Source organism: Cadophora gregata, assembly GCF_030347475.1.
Source record: "Cadophora gregata isolate MNR1 chromosome Unknown scaffold_16, whole genome shotgun sequence".
Lineage (NCBI taxonomy): Eukaryota > Fungi > Ascomycota > Leotiomycetes > Helotiales > Ploettnerulaceae > Cadophora > Cadophora gregata.
The window spans coordinates 1,794,611-1,811,583 of NW_026695939.1; the positions used below are offsets into that span (position 1 = coordinate 1,794,611).

At 48.6% G+C, this 16,973-nt stretch overlaps 7 protein-coding genes across 7 annotated transcripts; 3 read left to right on the forward strand and 4 right to left on the reverse strand.

The window, feature by feature from the left end:
- Positions 1–189: 189 nt before the first annotated feature.
- Positions 190–7,173, forward strand: ONS95_005808 (uncharacterized protein). Its single transcript, XM_058499240.1, has 9 exons — positions 190–893; positions 959–1,014; positions 1,061–2,006; positions 2,054–2,504; positions 2,552–2,850; positions 2,898–3,134; positions 3,186–3,501; positions 3,548–5,865; positions 5,934–7,173. Exons 3-9 carry the CDS (start codon positions 1,863–1,865, stop codon positions 7,089–7,091), a joined length of 4,923 nt encoding a protein of 1,640 aa, XP_058351508.1. The 5' UTR covers positions 190–893; positions 959–1,014; positions 1,061–1,862; the 3' UTR covers positions 7,092–7,173.
- A 5-nt stretch (positions 7,174–7,178) lies between these two features.
- On the reverse strand, positions 7,179–8,050 carry ONS95_005809 (uncharacterized protein; the record flags this gene model as incomplete). Its single annotated transcript, XM_058499241.1, has 5 exons — positions 7,179–7,383; positions 7,434–7,636; positions 7,692–7,725; positions 7,779–7,868; positions 7,920–8,050. The coding sequence occupies 5 exons, from the start codon at positions 8,048–8,050 to the stop codon at positions 7,179–7,181; spliced, it is 663 nt and encodes a 220-aa protein (XP_058351509.1).
- Positions 8,051–8,521: 471 nt separating this feature from the next.
- Positions 8,522–8,843, reverse strand: ONS95_005810 (uncharacterized protein; the record flags this gene model as incomplete). The annotated part of the gene is made up of 2 exons (XM_058499242.1): positions 8,522–8,579; positions 8,629–8,843. The coding sequence occupies 2 exons, from the start codon at positions 8,841–8,843 to the stop codon at positions 8,522–8,524; spliced, it is 273 nt and encodes a 90-aa protein (XP_058351510.1).
- A 726-nt stretch (positions 8,844–9,569) lies between these two features.
- On the forward strand, positions 9,570–11,382 carry ONS95_005811 (uncharacterized protein). Its single transcript, XM_058499243.1, has 3 exons — positions 9,570–9,947; positions 9,993–10,718; positions 10,765–11,382. The coding sequence occupies exons 1-3, from the start codon at positions 9,576–9,578 to the stop codon at positions 11,038–11,040; spliced, it is 1,374 nt and encodes a 457-aa protein (XP_058351511.1). The 5' UTR covers positions 9,570–9,575; the 3' UTR covers positions 11,041–11,382.
- Positions 11,383–12,326: 944 nt separating this feature from the next.
- On the reverse strand, positions 12,327–12,754 carry ONS95_005812 (uncharacterized protein; the record flags this gene model as incomplete). Its single annotated transcript, XM_058499244.1, has 3 exons — positions 12,327–12,331; positions 12,384–12,405; positions 12,461–12,754. 3 exons carry the CDS (start codon positions 12,752–12,754, stop codon positions 12,327–12,329), a joined length of 321 nt encoding a protein of 106 aa, XP_058351512.1.
- A 188-nt stretch (positions 12,755–12,942) lies between these two features.
- Positions 12,943–14,310, forward strand: ONS95_005813 (uncharacterized protein; the record flags this gene model as incomplete). The annotated part of the gene is made up of 3 exons (XM_058499245.1): positions 12,943–13,270; positions 13,314–13,474; positions 13,519–14,310. The coding sequence occupies 3 exons, from the start codon at positions 12,943–12,945 to the stop codon at positions 14,308–14,310; spliced, it is 1,281 nt and encodes a 426-aa protein (XP_058351513.1).
- Positions 14,311–15,022: 712 nt separating this feature from the next.
- Positions 15,023–16,787, reverse strand: ONS95_005814 (uncharacterized protein; the record flags this gene model as incomplete). The annotated part of the gene is made up of 5 exons (XM_058499246.1): positions 15,023–15,159; positions 15,215–15,422; positions 15,468–15,697; positions 15,742–16,348; positions 16,395–16,787. The coding sequence occupies 5 exons, from the start codon at positions 16,785–16,787 to the stop codon at positions 15,023–15,025; spliced, it is 1,575 nt and encodes a 524-aa protein (XP_058351514.1).
- Between the last annotated feature and the right edge of the window lie 186 nt (positions 16,788–16,973).

A 16,973-nucleotide genomic window follows, 5' to 3' on the forward strand; every position in this document is an offset into this window, starting at 1 on the left:
TGATGCTATCGTGCAGGTGAAGGTCGCACGACGCCAGCACAGGCCAGAACCCCTCGCTCCACCCCGCCCCGCTCCGCTTTTCAGCGATTGGCCGGCAGAAACAATTGCCCAGGTGGGCATTTGTGCTCGGGGATACTCCGGGAAAGTAGGCATGTAAATACTGTTATTCAAGAAGTGCACACACGAGAATCCTATCTTTGGTATCGAAAAATAAGAAGCAAATTGTGGGTGTCTCCACTATGCCTAGCTAGTATAGTGGGCATACAACCGAATACTGCTGGCCTGCTTTTGCACCACAATTAAGAGCCAATGCCTCTATCTAATTCTGCGTGATTAACAAACAATTGGAGTTGGTTGCGCAGACCTTGTGGATACTGCGTTCGGGTTGAATTTTTTCACCTCCGAAGTCTGTCCGAGACAGGAGATAGCCCTATGTTTACTAGTAGGGAAGGCTCTTGATAGGTTCGCTTACCACGCCCCTATCTCATCGGACTGATGCGTCATCCTCTCGTCCATATCCACCTGCATGCTTTGGTACCTTATCCCGCTGCCTTCTGATTGAAGTAATGCCCGGACCAGAGTCGTTTCGAGCACTGGGTCATTCGTTCCCCAGGAATTGTCGTATTTTATGGTAAGGAGTTTTGGTTCTCCTTACCATAAAATACAAGAAGAGTCGGCATCCTTCATCAGACTGACGGCCATGCTCTCAGTTTCTATTATCAAATTATCGTCTGAAGTCAAGCCAACTCGTTTCATTCTCATCCGAAGTGTTTCGCGCGGCTTATTAAAGTTCTGTTTTGAAACCAGAATACCAAGGGGGGTTTCTTGGCTGGAAGAACAAATCCTCGCCTCTTTTTAAACTTGCATCGTTGTGGATTTTACTACAATTTGAAGTCAGTCAGGCTCAGGAATGGAAAAAGAACTGTTCCCCCATAACAGCATGCTCAGGATAGTCTAGGGCAGCTCGGTTAATCATGCCTAATTTTAAGCTTATTACAAGTGCTGCAACCTTAGGTAATCCGACATGGAACATCCGTTGATCTACCTAACGCAGAAGCAGGTCAGAACTCAACTACACTCTGAGATGAGGCTCAACACCTTCCACTCTCACAATGGCAGATGCCCAGAGCCTAACATGGAAGTTTCCGCATCATGGTGCAACACGTGCTTTAGAGACCTTGAACTTCAAGGACGGCTGCCAAATGAGAAGCTTTAAGCCAAGTCTTTAGGTGACGCGTACAAAGCGCTGCCAAACCTCAGACTGAAGCCAAGCTTCTAGTTCGGCCTCAGCTGGGACTTGGCCCCAGCGACAACATCTTCACTGCTCTGAAGTGCTTGACCTGGCAATGCTCATCCCTTCTATCGGCAGTCCCAGCAATCCCCAGGTCGCTTGCGGCTGGACGATTAGGCCATCTGGGATGCTCTGGGTGGACAAACAGTCCATCAAGACGGGGAAGCGGAAATGTCCGATATGCCTCAACCAGGTCAAGGACCCGACGAGGCACAGAAAAAGCTTGGTGAGCGTGGCATCATAGGGATTAAGGTATGTAAGGAGGCTCCTCCGAGTAGGAATGAAGTTGTTTCTCTTCAGTGTGGAGCACGCCACGTTCCATCAGTTTCCTGGCAGTGAAGATCGACCGACATCTTCACTGTCATTTCCTTTCCTGTTCAGCAAAACTCTTTCCATCTGTTTGCGGCTCGGTTTTGTTTCTTTTGCAGAGCTCAATACTTTCCTTCTTGCGCTGGCGCTCATTTGTACCACTTCGTTTGATTAGAGTTTTGCTAAATTGTTTGCTTTCGATAATTTATGATCAGATCATGCTCTGCTGAGACCACCGACAGAGTATAAACACACCAGAAACATGTCAGTAGCCTCATGTCCAATGGGTGGTTCCGACCGCGGATCACGTAGTAGCTCTTCCTGCCCAGTTGGAAGAGTTGGCCCTCGTGGGTGTGCCTTTTCTGCATACCAGATGACAGCTCCGTCATCGTATACTCCCTATGGGGTAAGCTATTACCCTCTCATTGTATCTCAGTGGCTAACTTGTGATAGACTCCTCAAGATGCCCAGTCAGAGCAGTTTCTACGATCCCAAGAACGCAAGACAATGAACGAGTTATTATTGCCCGAAGCACCACCAAAAGAAGTCACCAAGGGATTAAAGAATGCCGATGCTCTCAACCCAGTTGATACCGATGTACTGGCAATGGCTTTGGGTGCTCCTGCTCGGCGTGTTCTTACAAGGGCAATGGAACTTGGACCAAGAACAGGATGGAAAGATGGATACCTCTCTTCACAATGGGGCTTTTGTCCTCCAGATCCATCGGCGGCTCCTGTGGCTCTCAGCTTATCTCCGGGTCGAGTATGGTCTGATTTGTGCGAGCGTATGCCTGGCATCGTTGCTAGAGGAAAAGTAAGGGAGTCAATTCTCGCGCTTCCACTAGTTTTCGGGACACCAGATACTATCCCTGATGAGGCATTATGGGCTGCGACCGTTTGTCTAGGTCTGTCTCCATCTGCTTCTTTCTGAATAAGACCTAACGACTCCCAGGTATTCTGGCAAGCATATATCGATATGAAGAAGCAAACGATGGAAGTGAAGGTATCAGTGTTGCTGCCCCGCCTGGAGCTTTCCGCAACTTGACCGGAGACGCCGATGACGAGGAAGAAGAAACCAAGGGAATTCCCAGAAACGTCGCGATTCCCCTTCGTCAGATATGCACACGAATGGGAAGAGTCTTACCGCATCTCACACAATTCGATGTCAGTATTTACAACTACAAGATCAGGGACCACACCAGTATTCATCCATATCTCCCTCGTTGCGAAAACATGGACTTGAGGTGGCCGGTAAGTGACGGGATCTTGCACTTGAATTCCCTGTTAACGTTCGACAGGTATTTAATGATCGTGGCGAGGCTATGTTCCTTCTTTGCATGGCCGAAAGCCACGGATGCTTTATCCCAGGCGTTGAGCTTGTTACTCGATGCCAGGAATGTGTAATGTTGAAAGATGAAGAAGGTCTTTTACTCGAGTTGGTGAAGCTGAAGCAGGTTGTTGACCAACTTCCTCACGTGTTCCACAAGATCAGTGTAAATCCAAACTCGGGTGAGAACTTTGCAAATCCCGTTGAGGTATGTTCTTCCGACCTGATCTTTCGCATTGAGGTATTTGACAAAGTTTAGTGGGGCCAACGATATGCCAAATTCTCTGCACCACTTTCTCGACGAGTTCCAGCACTATCAGGACTCGCACTACCACTATTCTTGCTGATGGATGCTTTCTTGGGCCGGACCAAGTACGATAGTTTCCTCGGATTGGAAGCCTTGCACCTCAAGGCGTGGCTCCCATTGAACATCCGTGCATTCATTGCTGCGGTGGAGTATAATTACAAGGTGCCAGAGTTTGTGAACGCTAGCAATAACCCTCGATTGAAAGGCGTCCTGGAGGGCCTCGTCGAATCGTATATGGGCGAGCGAGGTTGGATGGGAACTCACAGATGTAGGTTATCTTCTCTCTGTGCAATCACTACTAAACAATACGCTAGACAAGGTATATGGTTTTCTCGAAGTCGTCGCAAAGACTGGCCGAAGCGAAACGAATGGAAATGCTGGAGCTGGCGACAATGCTGGACGACCCTGGGAGATGGTACATAAATCACTGTCAGAGTCTATGAAAGAGCGATTAGATCCCTACCGCGGTGCGATCTCTCAACAACCCCATGAAATGCGTGGGTCATTTGAAGAGTGTCGATTCAGAGCTCCAATTATCAATCGCCAATTCATCGATTCCGATCCTTCACGGTCTACTGCAATGGTTACCTTCGATCTACATAATACTGGCATCACCTTCATGCCAGGTGACAGATTGGCCGTCATGCCTCTAAATACCTGGAACGAAGTCGCTAAAGTCGCAGCAGCTCTCGGTCTCGAGGAAATGCTTGATCAACCCGTCTCAACAGCTCAAGCGCCTGAATGGGGAAGATTCGCCAAGCATATTGCTTCGGTAACCAGAAATACTGCGATTCCAGACTTGACAGTCCGAGATATCTTACGAAGAGGTCACCTGGCTCCTTTGACAAAAGATCTCGTCATGGCATTTCACACACTTCTCCGTGCTGCTTCAAGTACCACTTTGAAGCTCCTTGCTTGTGAAGAATGGCCTGTCCCAGGAACAGTGGGTGATCTTCTACAATTCGCTGTCGAGGAAGTCCCATCTTCCACCTGGGATCAAGCATTCGATCTGCAAGATTTGTCGTGGCTGCCAAAACTGATCCCAATCGAAGTTCCAAGAACTTACAGCATATCAAATTACTCGAATGGACTTTTGCCCGACAGCGTAGACTTGACGGTTTCTCGAAGCAACTACCACATTTCACCAGTCCTGCAGATTCCAGGGCAGCCCACGCTAAGACATGGTGTCAGCAGTGGCTACCTAAACTTCGACCTCTCTGAAAGTAACTGCACGGAGGACGAGGAGCCTCTCCTCATCGGAGTTTCAAGACCACTCAACTTCCAGCTTCCTGTGTCCGTCACCGTTCCAATTGCCATGTTCGCTGGAGGCAGTGGAATTGCACCGTTCCGTGGTTTTTGGCAGAGCAGAACACAATCAGGCTTTGGTCGAAACATCCTCTTTCTTGGAACTCAATCGCGGGATAAGTTCTTGTACGAAGACGAGATTCGGAGCTACGTTCGTCATGACATGTTAGAGGTTCATACAGCGTTTTCTCGGGACAAGAATGGCCTGGTATACGATCCGATATCCAAGGACCTCGTGGAGAAGGAAATGGAGTCTCGGTATATTGATACCACGATCATCGAGCAAGGCCAGACGGTCTGTAATCTGGTCATCTCTAAGAGCCAAGGTGGCCTTGGTGGATACATCTATATCTGTGGGTCGATCTCTGTCTACGAAACAATCATCTCTGGAATTAGACAGGCAATTTACAACAATTGGGCATCAACCAAAGAATCTGCGGAGAACCTCCTAGCTGTCGCCTTTGCTGAACGAAGATTCATGCTGGACATTTTCATGACTCCCCAGCCGATCTCGTACAACAGCCCCATCATTACCCTGGCGCACTTGGCACAACACACAGGTCATAAGCCTAACTCTCGTATGTGGCTCGCTGTTCATGGCGGTGTTTATGATGTTACCGACTTTCTTCCAATGCACCCAGGAGGAACACTAATTGTCCGCGCCTCAGCTGGGCTTGATGCCACAAAGACATTCGATGAGCTTGCCCACACCTCCAATCCCGAAGTCAGCTCCCTCTTGTCCAAATACTTCATTGGTCACCTTGCACCCAAGCCGAGTTTCCACTCTCCCGAGTTGTCAGAACTCTACGACACATGGCACGTTTACCTTCGCACCTGCGTTGAGTCATTGACCACCCTCCATCTCGAGGTTGACCACATCATGAAAGATTCCAAAGTCTGGTTCCAGAACGGTCTTTTCAACATGGGTGGTGTCAGGAAATTCTACCAATTCCAATCTCGCCTGATGCAGAACGGCTTCTCTATGATTTTCGGCGTCAAGATGCAGGAGTTGCATCTCAAGTTAAGCTATGCATTGGCTTCACTCAAGTCAGGTTCGTCCACCTCTAGATTTCCAGACATCATCGGTATCGTCACGAGGGCGCAATCGAGCCCTGCAAGTGCGCAAGCCAGCAATGAAATTGCTCAGATTGGACAATTTGTGTGCAACAGTCAAGGGGCGCAGTTCCAGGAAAATGGTATCTTGAAATATGCTCAGACAGTGACGGCATTGGATGTGGAGTTCCTAGAGGATATTCTTGGGGAGGTGTGCAAGGGGATGGAGTCTTTCGAAGGGATCAAGCGACTTCAAGATGGTCGTGGAAAACAGGTTTGTGGATCTTTACTCTCTTCCAGCTATGGGATCGTGTCCTGCAGAGACTGACATTTCATTGATAGGCAACTCTGAAAATATCCGCCTATCTCCTCACAATCCTCGAGCGTATTGCTCAGCGACTTGAAATATTCTATTCCCGCTTGTCAACTCACACAATCTATACCCCCTCTCTCGAAGCCAACCCAGCACGAACACGCTGGAATACCCTCCGGCGCAAGATATTTGACGGGTCGTTCTTCATACTCGTACATGATTCCGACTTCGATGCCCAGTCAAGAGACTACCAAAACCCATATCGAGCAACACGTCACGAACAGCAAGATGTCGATTTCGATGCCGTGGTCAAACAAGTCCGCGCTGCTCTGTCTGATAATGATGATCTTCCACCACAAAGCTTTGGGCGTGCAGGGGATGCTGATTCTGGTAGACAGGAGCAATCCATAGAGCGACGCGGACTAGCAGCGGAGCATACTCTACGTGCTCAGCCGAACCTCAAATCTCCTTCCAGTTTCGAAGTTCACGAGCGGCGCAGTGCACTGAACAGAATCAGCGTGTTCATGGACAAGAATACACAGAATATCAAACGCCTGTCACAGATGCCTGGACTTGAAGGCGTTAGTTACCAAGCCATTTTGAATACCTACGGAGGCGCGAAAACAGGGAGAGATAGTCCACTCCCTCCTCTACCTCCTCTACCGAAAGATATCAAGACAGTACAGAACGCATCGCCGCTACCTAAGAATACTACTCTCCATCATCGTCGTCAACGTCCTTCGGATGTTAATCTGAGTCTCACACCAAGTAATATCCATTCTCCTCGTGATACGCAGAGAAGGGAATTCTCTCCTGCGGATCTTCGACGAGTCCCACATTCCAGTGTCGATGAGACCAGGTCCCGATCAAGAGCAAGTTCTCGAGGGAGTGCGGAGAGCGACCACTCTCGCCCTGTTGGGCTGAGGACTCGTCGACCCACGCTGATTGAGAATGTTGGTGTGCCGATGGGGTTGAAGATCCGCGGACAAGGTGGGGTTGGAGGGGATGGGATGGGAGGCATTGGTGTTGGTTTTGGCATAGGCGGGGGGCCGAGGAGTGAGGGTGGAGGTGGAAGGAGGAGAGGAGATAGTGATCGAGGCCGAGGACTGGGAATCAGGCCTCTCACAGTGCTGACCAGTGGTAGCGGGGGCATGAATTTGAGGGAGTTGCGACTCGCTGGCCACTGATGGTGTGGATGGGTGGTGACGAGGAAAGGCGACGTGAGCAGTTTAGGAATTTATCTAGATAGTAAATGATCCATTTGACATGGCTTTCTAACTCTTCGGCACCTGCCCACTTTGCATATAAGAAGTAAGTACCTCAACATGCTTCTTGAACGTGTTCATCCAGTCCTGAAAAGCCGACACAACTAGCTTCAATCCACTTGGTACCACCATTCTAGACTCCTGTTCCAAACAGACGATCTTGTGTTGCCGTACAATATCCTTCATCTCACCAAAATACCTATCAGAACGAAAACTAATTCTTATGAACCAAGCACTCGGTGTTGTGTTGGATTTATGACTTACTGCCAATGCAGGCTCGCTAGCATGATCGTTCTCGTGCCTTCAACGAACTTCGCTAAATCTTCGCCTGCTGGGAATTCTGCTTTCACATCCAACCACTCTTGGTAGCATTTATTCAGCATCTCTCCAGCGTGGTTGAATGCTTCTTGGGTGGTCATCCCACCGTTTCGAAGGACTGTGATCAGATTGTGAGGGACGCCGTCAGCCTGAAAAATGTGTCAGAATTGTTGACAGGGGGCTGGGTCTGCTCCGCTCACGTACCTGTTCTTTCTTGTAGGATATGATATCGTTCTGGCTGTTCAGATTTCAGTCAGAGAATTTTTGAGAGTTTCAGACGAGGCTAACTACATCAAGATCACATCAATCACAACTTGTTTGAGTTTCCCGAAACACTCCTGCTGGTATACATGATCTGGAATCTCGAGTTGAAGCGCGTATCTGACCTATCAGCACCACCACAAACATTCTATATGGACAGTGAAGGCTCACTCCATCAAAGCAATCACGGGCGTCACACCGACACCTCGCCGCCGCACTTCCATATACTCTGATAAGCAGGGACTTCTGGATTCTGAGTGGTGGCCGACGTGTTCGAGCGCACCAAGACAGTATTCGGTCATCGCATCTAAGAACTGGCTCTGGACGGCTGAAGAGATCGGTCAGCTTGTTCATAACCAGAAAGTCTCAGTTGTACCTGTGGCAGATGTCTTGAGCCGTTAGTAAATTCCTAGAAAAGGATAGCAAGCCAACCTTTCTGACACGATCCCAGACTGTGTCATGGATTTCAATAAAAGCCGAAACTTCCCCCACACGAGTTCCTCCTCTCATGACCAGAAGTAGATCATCCAAAACTTTCTTGGCTGCAGCGGGATCATCTTTCAAGTTCCCATTGTCGAATACTATATTTGTCAGTCACATTTCAATTGTGTCTTGAATCATGAAGAACCCCACTGTCATCGAACGGAAAGACCTGAGAAGTTAGTCAAATTTCTCCCTTCAGCTTGAACTTGCTTGAAGCTTACCCAGTTACCCCAATCGCACAAAGTCCTTAACTCATCCTTTCCTGCATCCGGAACTGCAACAGCACAGAATCAAGCAAAGTCTGTCTTGGTGATTGTCTTTTTCATCTTTTCATTTGCGTCGAGTTTCCTTCATCGTCAGCTTCCATGCCCGGTGTCTTTGCTTTCATAGAACTTACTCTGTAATCCAGGTATCTGCTTCGAGTTTCACCTCCTCATAGAATGGATTGACCTTCGGTGTAGCTGACATGAAGGACTTGAACATATCGGGTATCTTGATGACCATCTTCCCTGGTGGAGCCTTGAGGTGCGGGGAGGCTCCACATGGTACTTCTTGCAGACTTCTAAGCTTCAAGGCTGGGAACACGGTCGATAAGAGGACTTGAGCGGCCATGTTGATATCTTGAAGTCAGTCTGGATGTGATATTTTCCCTGGAACTCAGAACTTGAAGATGCAGCCAGAGTATGAAAGCCGATCTCGACACCAACCCTGTAATTCCAGGAACCGGGCAAACGTTTATATATCTCCCCACAAGAAAGCAATCACCCCAAGTCCCATTGGTCCTCGACTTCTCGCGGGCTCCTCTCAGTTCCTACAAGCTTCTGTTGGTATCATCTGTTCGAATCCCCCGTGTCTGTCTCCACAGATTGAACAGCGCATACATCATCAATCATTTTCCATTTTTGCCATGTGCTCCCAGGAATCTATATTGGCTGCAGGAAATAAATTGTATATGTTACACATGGTTGGCTCACTGTTGAAGAAGTTCGCGATATGCATGGAGATCTTCGATTACGATGCACTGCGCCTTGATTATACATCGATTGGACAACGCATACATCGGAAATACTTGCATTCCTGTCCTGAGATTGGGGAACTGTGGCTGGAAACTTGGGGACGACGCATATTGGACTCCACCATCTTGCATTCCGTGGCAGGTTTGTGCAACCATCGGCTAAATTGTGCATCGCCCAGACTCCAATTGAGGGCATATCCAAAGCCCACTTTGGGAATATGGGTTGCCTTATCTGGTTGTGATTCGAATCACTGGATCTGGGGTATCGAGCTATTTAACTGACCGGCGATCTCGCGCCGACTGAGTAAATGTACCCAAGCATTACCATCATGGATACAACAAGCGACAATCATCGTGAACGATGGGGCTACTCGTTCGAGTGGACTGACAATCACCTCCCGGCAGAGGAAATCGCAGCACTCCGGTCTCATGTTGATGAGCTCGGATCTGCTGCGTTCGAAAAGCTTCAGGCTCTTGCTGGTGGAGGAGACAAAAAATGCCCTATCAGACCAGAACTATACGCTGTCCTTCGAGACCACCATCAAGAAGACGAGACACTTGAAGCATTTTGGCAAGAACTTCATTCGGTACCCGACTGGGTAGATTGGACCCAGATTGAACGTGCTCAGAGGTTCTTTGCAAGACATGCGCTCGCAAATAGTACTGCCTTTGCTCTGCAAGGTTTCATCCGCGAGAACTCAGTAAGATCTATGCCTGTGTTGTGACGCTTTCGCTTATATTCTTAGGCATCTCCGGGTATTGCTGAAGTCTTCGCCAGGACGGGAGGTTTCGCGATCAAAAATCTGCTCTCTCGAGTCATCGAAACCTTCACTTGGCTCATCCACGTTACCAATTCCCTGGAATCCATTCAGCCAGGTGGAGAAGGACACACTTCAACGATCCGTGTCCGGCTTTTGCATGCTGCTGTCAGACAGAGGATCTTGAAGCTGGCGAGTTCTAGGCCTGAGTACTTCTCAGTCGAGAAGTTTGGTGCCCCAGTCAACGACCTCGATTCCATGAATGCTATCTCTCTCTTCTGCTGCAGTCCCATGTGGGATAGCTTTCCCAAAATGGGAATTTACCCCACCCAACAAGAGATCGTTGATTTCATCGCTCTCTTCCGATACATTGCTTACCTCACCGGAACTCCGACATCATACTGGGAGACCCCAGAAAAGGCCAAAGCAGTCATGGAGACAATGCTGCTGTACGAGCTTGCTCCGAATGGGACTTCGAAGATCCTAGCTCACAACTTCGTCAAGTGGATTGAGGATCAACCTCCTCCATATCTCTCGCGAGGGTTCCTCGAAGCTGGATGCAGGTGGATGAATGGTCCTGAGATGTGTGATGCACTCGGCTTGGGACGACCGGGACCATACTACTATGCTGTGTTTGCGGGACACAATATCCTCGTATCTTTCTTGGCATACTCGCAGAGACTCATCCCTTCCTTCGATCGGTTGGTCATCAATGTATGTCGCCTCCCACACACAGATTGTGCAGAACTGACCCCAGTAGTTCTTCCGGAAAACATTGTACAACGCGGTCACGGACCATGCGTACCTCTCGGGAGGCAAGGGTCCTTTTGACTTCAAATTTGTTCCCCAGCTCAACACCAAGTTCGGGAAGGAGGTGGATCTTGGCGAGATTGGGGGGATAAGGAAGTTGTTCAGGCTTGTTGAGTTGGTGTTCTTCTTAGTGTTCTTGACCACAGTCCTGTTTTGGGGAGCGGGTCTTGTATTTGCTGTTCGATGGGTACTACCCATAGTTCCAAAAGGCCTCATTTCGCTGTAGCTGGCGTAATGCAATTCGACAAGGCCATCAAGAAATGATGCCTTGGTCCAATCCGTGTCATATTGTAACCTTTTGAAATGAAAGACTCCATCGAGCTTTGACATAGCTTTCCAGACATAGAAGCATCTGCCGAGGATAGGAATGATGTCCAACTCTTCGAGGCCGCGGTTCGTGTAGTGCTGAGACCTACATCTCGTGCTTCTTGGCACCAAAACCGCCTGCAAGAGCCCTGGATGTCTGTCGGACAGGAGAAAATTAAATAAAATAAAGATTTAGAAGAAAGGCAGAGGGGCAAGGAAAGGCTCTCCAGGATGCGGCCAGCTGGCGTTTATTGCAAAATGCCTGCGCATGCTTCAAGACAACCGATGCTATGAAGGACATGCTCGGCTCGATCTCGCTGAGGTCTGAAGACAGAAGGAAGCGGCTTTCTCGTGGAGACTTCAGGGACTAGGTCCAGATGTCATGTAAAGAGAAACACGCAGCGAGCTTAACCGGAGTTAAATAAATGTTTGGTGTCCTATGATTTCGCATTGCACCATTTGAATCGACGCAAGAATAAGCCAAGGAACGATGCTGTTATCAGATGCCAAGATATGTATTGTACGTCGCTGCCCATACCTACTGAGCGGTTCCAAGTCGCCGAACAATTCAACGACAGTGCTCCACAAATATTTCGTGTACCCTGTTTGCGGAAATGTTTGCGCTTTGTGGCAGCAGCAGCAGCAGCAAAGTAGGAACTTTACAAGTTTTGCATTCCATTGAGGGTCTCCCCATTCAATCTTTTGGATTGCAGGCCCCTTCAAAATAATCAATCTGGTAATTTATTGGCTGCCATGCCAAAATTATCTGTGATCGAAGTAACTGCAGAATCCGTTCAGATCAAAGCTGGTGCATAAAATAATTTGCCGCCAAGGATGACTAGGTCTACACGACCATGTCCATGTTATCAAACTCAATTTTGCCATGCTGCTGTCTCTTAGCCCTGGTTCCTCAATTTTAACCCTATCTATGATATCGTCTTCTCTTCCTTTTTAAGACCTCAGAGGTGTTTTCGAAAGATCCGCTCCACAGATCCACCACTATCACCATGTTCACGAGCCAATCGTTTCGGGAGTGGGCCATGATACAGGTGGATCTCCCACCAAAAATTTTCGCAGACAGCAAAAAGTATGAAACACTGAGTCTGGGTCGAAAAACAACAAAAGATTTGGATTGTTGATATGTGCCTCTGGACGGAATCGAACCGGCAGCCTCGTCATATCATTTCTGAGTACTAGTGACGCGCTCTACCCTGTTAATTGTTAGATATAGATCCTTCCCAAACGGAAATTGGGAGAACTTACATTGAGCTACAGAGGCTAAGATCTGTCAGATGATATCAGAAAGTTTCCAATCTGACTTTTTATTCCCCCTTACTTACCAACCCAACCCACAACTCTAAATTCTCCACTTCGGGTCCGAACCCTAGATATCCGAAACGACCCTTCAAGCCTCGCCCGTCGTCCCGATAATTGACAGGCGAGGTAGAATTCAGGCGGACCGGACCGAGGGGTCTGTTCGGGTCAAAACTCCTATTGGTGGAATCCCCACACTTGCAGGTACTATCGTCGGCATTCGATCCAAAACAAATGCGGTTCACGACATCCGCTACTGCATCAATGAGCGCTCCGAATATATTCGCGACTTTTATACCCAGGATCAAACAAGAAACCATCTTCCATTTATCCATTTCAGCCAAAACAGCATTTCAATGAGGAGGGGAAGAGGGAAGCTTAATCGTTCGGATAGCCTCCGGACCAAATTTCGGCCTGGAAGATATTCCGTCCACAGGCGCCAGATACAAATGATATAAAGATTCCATTCCCATGTTTTGGTACTCTACGTGGCCAAGAACCAGGCAGCATGCATTTCTCAGCTCTCCTCCCTCTCGTGGCGCTGCCCGCAGCATTAGGCCAACTTAACCAGCTGGCCACGGCGAAAGGACTCAAATATTTCGGCTCTGCGACAGACAATCCTGAACTTTCGGATGCGCCGTATCTGGCGATCCTATCTGATGTGAAGGAATTCGGACAGATAACGCCTGGGAATGCGCAGAAGTGGCAGTACACGGAACCAACTCAGGGAACATTCAGCTGGACGCAGGCGGATACGATTGCCAACCTTTCGAGGACGAATGGCCAGCTTTTGAGATGCCATACTCTTGTCTGGCACCAACAGCTTCCAAACTGGCGTGGGTCTCCCTTTAGATGTTGAGGGATCTGCTGACAGGATAGTCACTTCTGGGACATGGACGAATGAGACGCTCATTGCTGCCTTGAAGAATCACATCGCGAATGAGGTCACACACTTCAAAGGACAGTGCTACGCATGGGATGTTGTTAACGAGGCGTTCAATGAAGACGGTACATATCGAACCAGCATTTTCTACAACACCGTGAGTTTCCCACTTCCAGGATCGTCAAAATCCTAACTTGGCAGATTGGCGCTGAATACATCCCCATCGCATTCGCCACCGCTGCAGAATATGATCCAGACGTGAAGCTCTACTACAACGACTACAACATCGAATCCGCAGGCAACAAAGCCACTGCCGCCCTGAACCTTGTGAAGAGTCTCAAATCCCGCGGAATCAAAATTGACGGCGTCGGAATGCAAGCCCATTTCATCGTCGGCTCCACACCCAGTCTCTCTGCCCAAACCGCCAATCTGGGATCTTTCACCGCACAAGGCGTCGAAGTCGCCTATACCGAGCTCGATATCCGCTTCACTTCCCTCCCATCAACTGCCAGCGGAGTCGCCCAACAATCCACCGACTACGCCAACACCGTCTCCGCATGTGTTGCGACGCCGAATTGTGTCGGTATCACTATCTGGGACTTTACGGACAAGTACTCGTGGATCCCGTCGACGTTCTCGGGACAGGGAGATGCGCTGCTGTGGAATGCGAATCTGGTGAAGAAGCCGGCGTATACGGCCGTGGTGAATGTTTTGGGTGGGAGTGTGGGTTTGTCTACAAGTACTGTGACTGCGACGTCGACGTCGACTTCGAAAGCGTCTTCGACTTTGACTTCTACTTCGAGAGCTATAACGACTTCGAGCGCGACGACAACGACGGGAACGACCACATCTACTGCACCCACCAGCTCGGCGACTGTAGCGGCTGTTGGGAAGTGGGGACAGTGTGGTGGGTTGACTTACACTGGTTCGACAACTTGTGTCGCCGGTACTGTTTGTAAGTACCAGAACGACTACTACTCGCAGTGCTTGTAAATGAATGATGAAGGGATGGAAGGGAGCTTGTACATAGGTTTGACGGAGAAGAAGTGAGGGATGCGATCATGAACTTGTATATAGGAAGTTGGAGGAAACGGAAGCGAGGTTGAGGGCGAACTTATACATAACACAATGTAGTGTGAAATCGAAGACTGCATATCGATTGTAGCGGTCTCGCAGGCGATATGAAAGATTTTTATGCGTGAGCGCGTCTGCTCGATAGAGAACGCAGATTCGTGACGTCGTTGAGCTGGAGCGGGACCGGAACGCGTGGTGGGAATTGGGTCTCGTAATCCTGTGCAGTTTTAGCGACTCTCAAAGCTGCCGAAACTGACTGTGAAGGCCGAGGATTGGTGAACTTGATGCGTGTTTGCCCGAAGATAGGTAGCTACCGTAGGGAGCACGCCCCTGCAAATACTCACTAAGGTAGTGTTTACTTTTGAACACCATGCTGCGCAAAGAAGTAACTTTTCGCTTATTCAATTCGAGATGGATCTTCTGCGGAATGTATCTTCTCGCCCATCCGTGTATGTAGCGCCAGGAGCTATTGTAGTGCACGGAACAAATACCCTTAATTGTAAATAGTCCAATGCATTTCTTTCCTTCTTTTCATCTGCTCAGTTTTGTGTTGATTTTGTCACAGCTACCGAGTGTTTGCTACGATGAGGTTGAGAAGTTAGCGTACTTCACCATATACCCTACCAAAGCTTCAATCAATCTTATAATCCTTAAACTCCCTTGTCTTCACACCTCTCGCAAACATTAAATCCAGCTCCTCGAAGGTGCGTCCCTTCGTTTCCGGAACCCTGAGCCAACACCAAATCAAGCACAAAATGGAAAGACCCCCTTTGTTTCTCGGTTAGCGAGCTCGCTTAATTCCAGGAGGAATCTCACGACTCACCAAAGAAAAATCCCATCTTCCCTCGCATGTTGGCTTGATCAGGATTGATCATATAAGGAATCGCGACAGTCATGACTATTCCCACGAGTGCTTGTGCTGCAGTCGCTACAGCGATGGTTTTTGTCCGCACTTTGGTGGCGGATACTTCGCAGAAGATGGTATAGCAGACTGGCCCGATGCTGAGATCGAAGACCCCATTCCAGATGATCTGATTTGGTCAGCTCGATGCGTTGGATTAGACATGCCGGCTCACCATGAGGGTCGATTGCGCCCAGATTACGCCGGGTCTATTCTCGTAATTTGGAGCGCAATCTAAAATCCCTATGATGAACATGATCAGTGTGAGGAAGGCGAGTCCGATGTTGTAGATTCGCCTACGCCCCCACTTCGAAATGAAGATCCAAGAGATACACGTGCAAATCCATCCTAGAGCGAGATATCCAACGCTCATGTTGAATGATTTCTGACCATCAAGGCCCGCGACTGTTGAAGTAAGTACATATTCCAGTCAACCAAAAGGCACTCACGCTGGAAGAACAGCGCCGCATACCCCACCATGTAGATCCCGCTAAATACCTGAGTAGTAAAGACTGCAATGGAGATCTCGGTCCGACGAATATTGACTTTGTTGAAAACATCCCAGTAAGTTACACCCGTTTGCATTTCAAACTCCAGCATGTCTGTTTCTATCATCATCGCTAGCACGAGTTTGTTATTGACCGCCGAGGACGACAAGCGATTCAAGGAGTGCTCAGCCTCCTCGATCCGATTCTGTCTGATCAACCACCATGGGGATTCCGGCGCAAATGGAATTCCACAGAGAATAATAATAGGCCACAACCATTGAATGGCGAATGGAGTACTGTAAGCCCAGTGGTTGTCCAACTGCGAGGAACCTGCAATGACTCCATTTGCAAGTAGCTGACCCGTAACAAAACACAAATTGATATAAGCCGTAAGATGTCCTCGAAGAGCAATTGGACAAACTTCTGACGCATAAGTTGGAGCAATGGTGGTGTACATCCCCAGGATAAGACCACCGATCAGCTCTCCCACGAGAAGGACTTCGATCGAACGAGCAAAGAACTGCATAAATATGAACCCTGCTGTACCAACAACACATAAAGCAAAAGTCTGCAATGTATCAGCTGTGACTCAGGACATCAAAGGTGAGATCTACCCATTTCCTCCCAAACCTTTCCATCGGATAACTAGCCGCCAACGCACCAACAAACTGCCCGATCGGATTCCCCATCCCTAAAGCGGTCTGCCATGGAGCACTGATGATATATGATCCGTTGTAGAGATAGCCGAAGTCTATCTGGAATGCTGGGGTGGCATACAGACTGCCGAGAAGCTGTGGATCGAACGCTGTCATGATTACTCCGAGTGAGAAAAAGGCTGACCAGAGGATGGCGGAGGGGTAGAGTTTTACTCCGTCTAGAAAGGTCATTTCGTGCTCGATTTCAGTGGCGCGGCGGGCTTCAGAGCCTATTTCTTTGTGGGAGACATTGTTGATGGAAGTTTTCTCGTCTGCTGTTTTTGGTGGCGTATGAGATTCGGGAGCCTCCATTCTGCACAGTTCCTCCTCTTGTGAGGTGTCTGTATTGATCTGATCTTTTCAAACATTTGCAAGTGTCGAAGAGAAGTCTCAGAAACTTTATCTTCAATGTTCCGAGTGGATGCATGGGATATGGATATTATCCATCATTGAGCAAGAATTTCCAATGAGCATCAAGATCTCCTGATTTCCCGTCTG

Bases quoted from the DNA above. Each gene is read 5' to 3' on its own strand.
- ONS95_005808 (XM_058499240.1), top strand. From the start codon at position 1,863: ATGTCAGTAGCCTCATGTCCAATGGGTGGTTCCGACCGCGGATCACGT. The intron at 3,135-3,185 runs GTATGTTCTTCC...GACAAAGTTTAG, and splicing joins ACTTTGCAAATCCCGTTGAG to TGGGGCCAACGATATGCCAA. The intron at 5,866-5,933 runs GTTTGTGGATCT...TTTCATTGATAG, and splicing joins AAGATGGTCGTGGAAAACAG to GCAACTCTGAAAATATCCGC.
- ONS95_005811 (XM_058499243.1), top strand. From the start codon at position 9,576: ATGGATACAACAAGCGACAATCATCGTGAACGATGGGGCTACTCGTTC. The intron at 9,948-9,992 runs GTAAGATCTATG...TTATATTCTTAG, and splicing joins GTTTCATCCGCGAGAACTCA to GCATCTCCGGGTATTGCTGA. The intron at 10,719-10,764 runs GTATGTCGCCTC...TGACCCCAGTAG, and splicing joins TCGATCGGTTGGTCATCAAT to TTCTTCCGGAAAACATTGTA.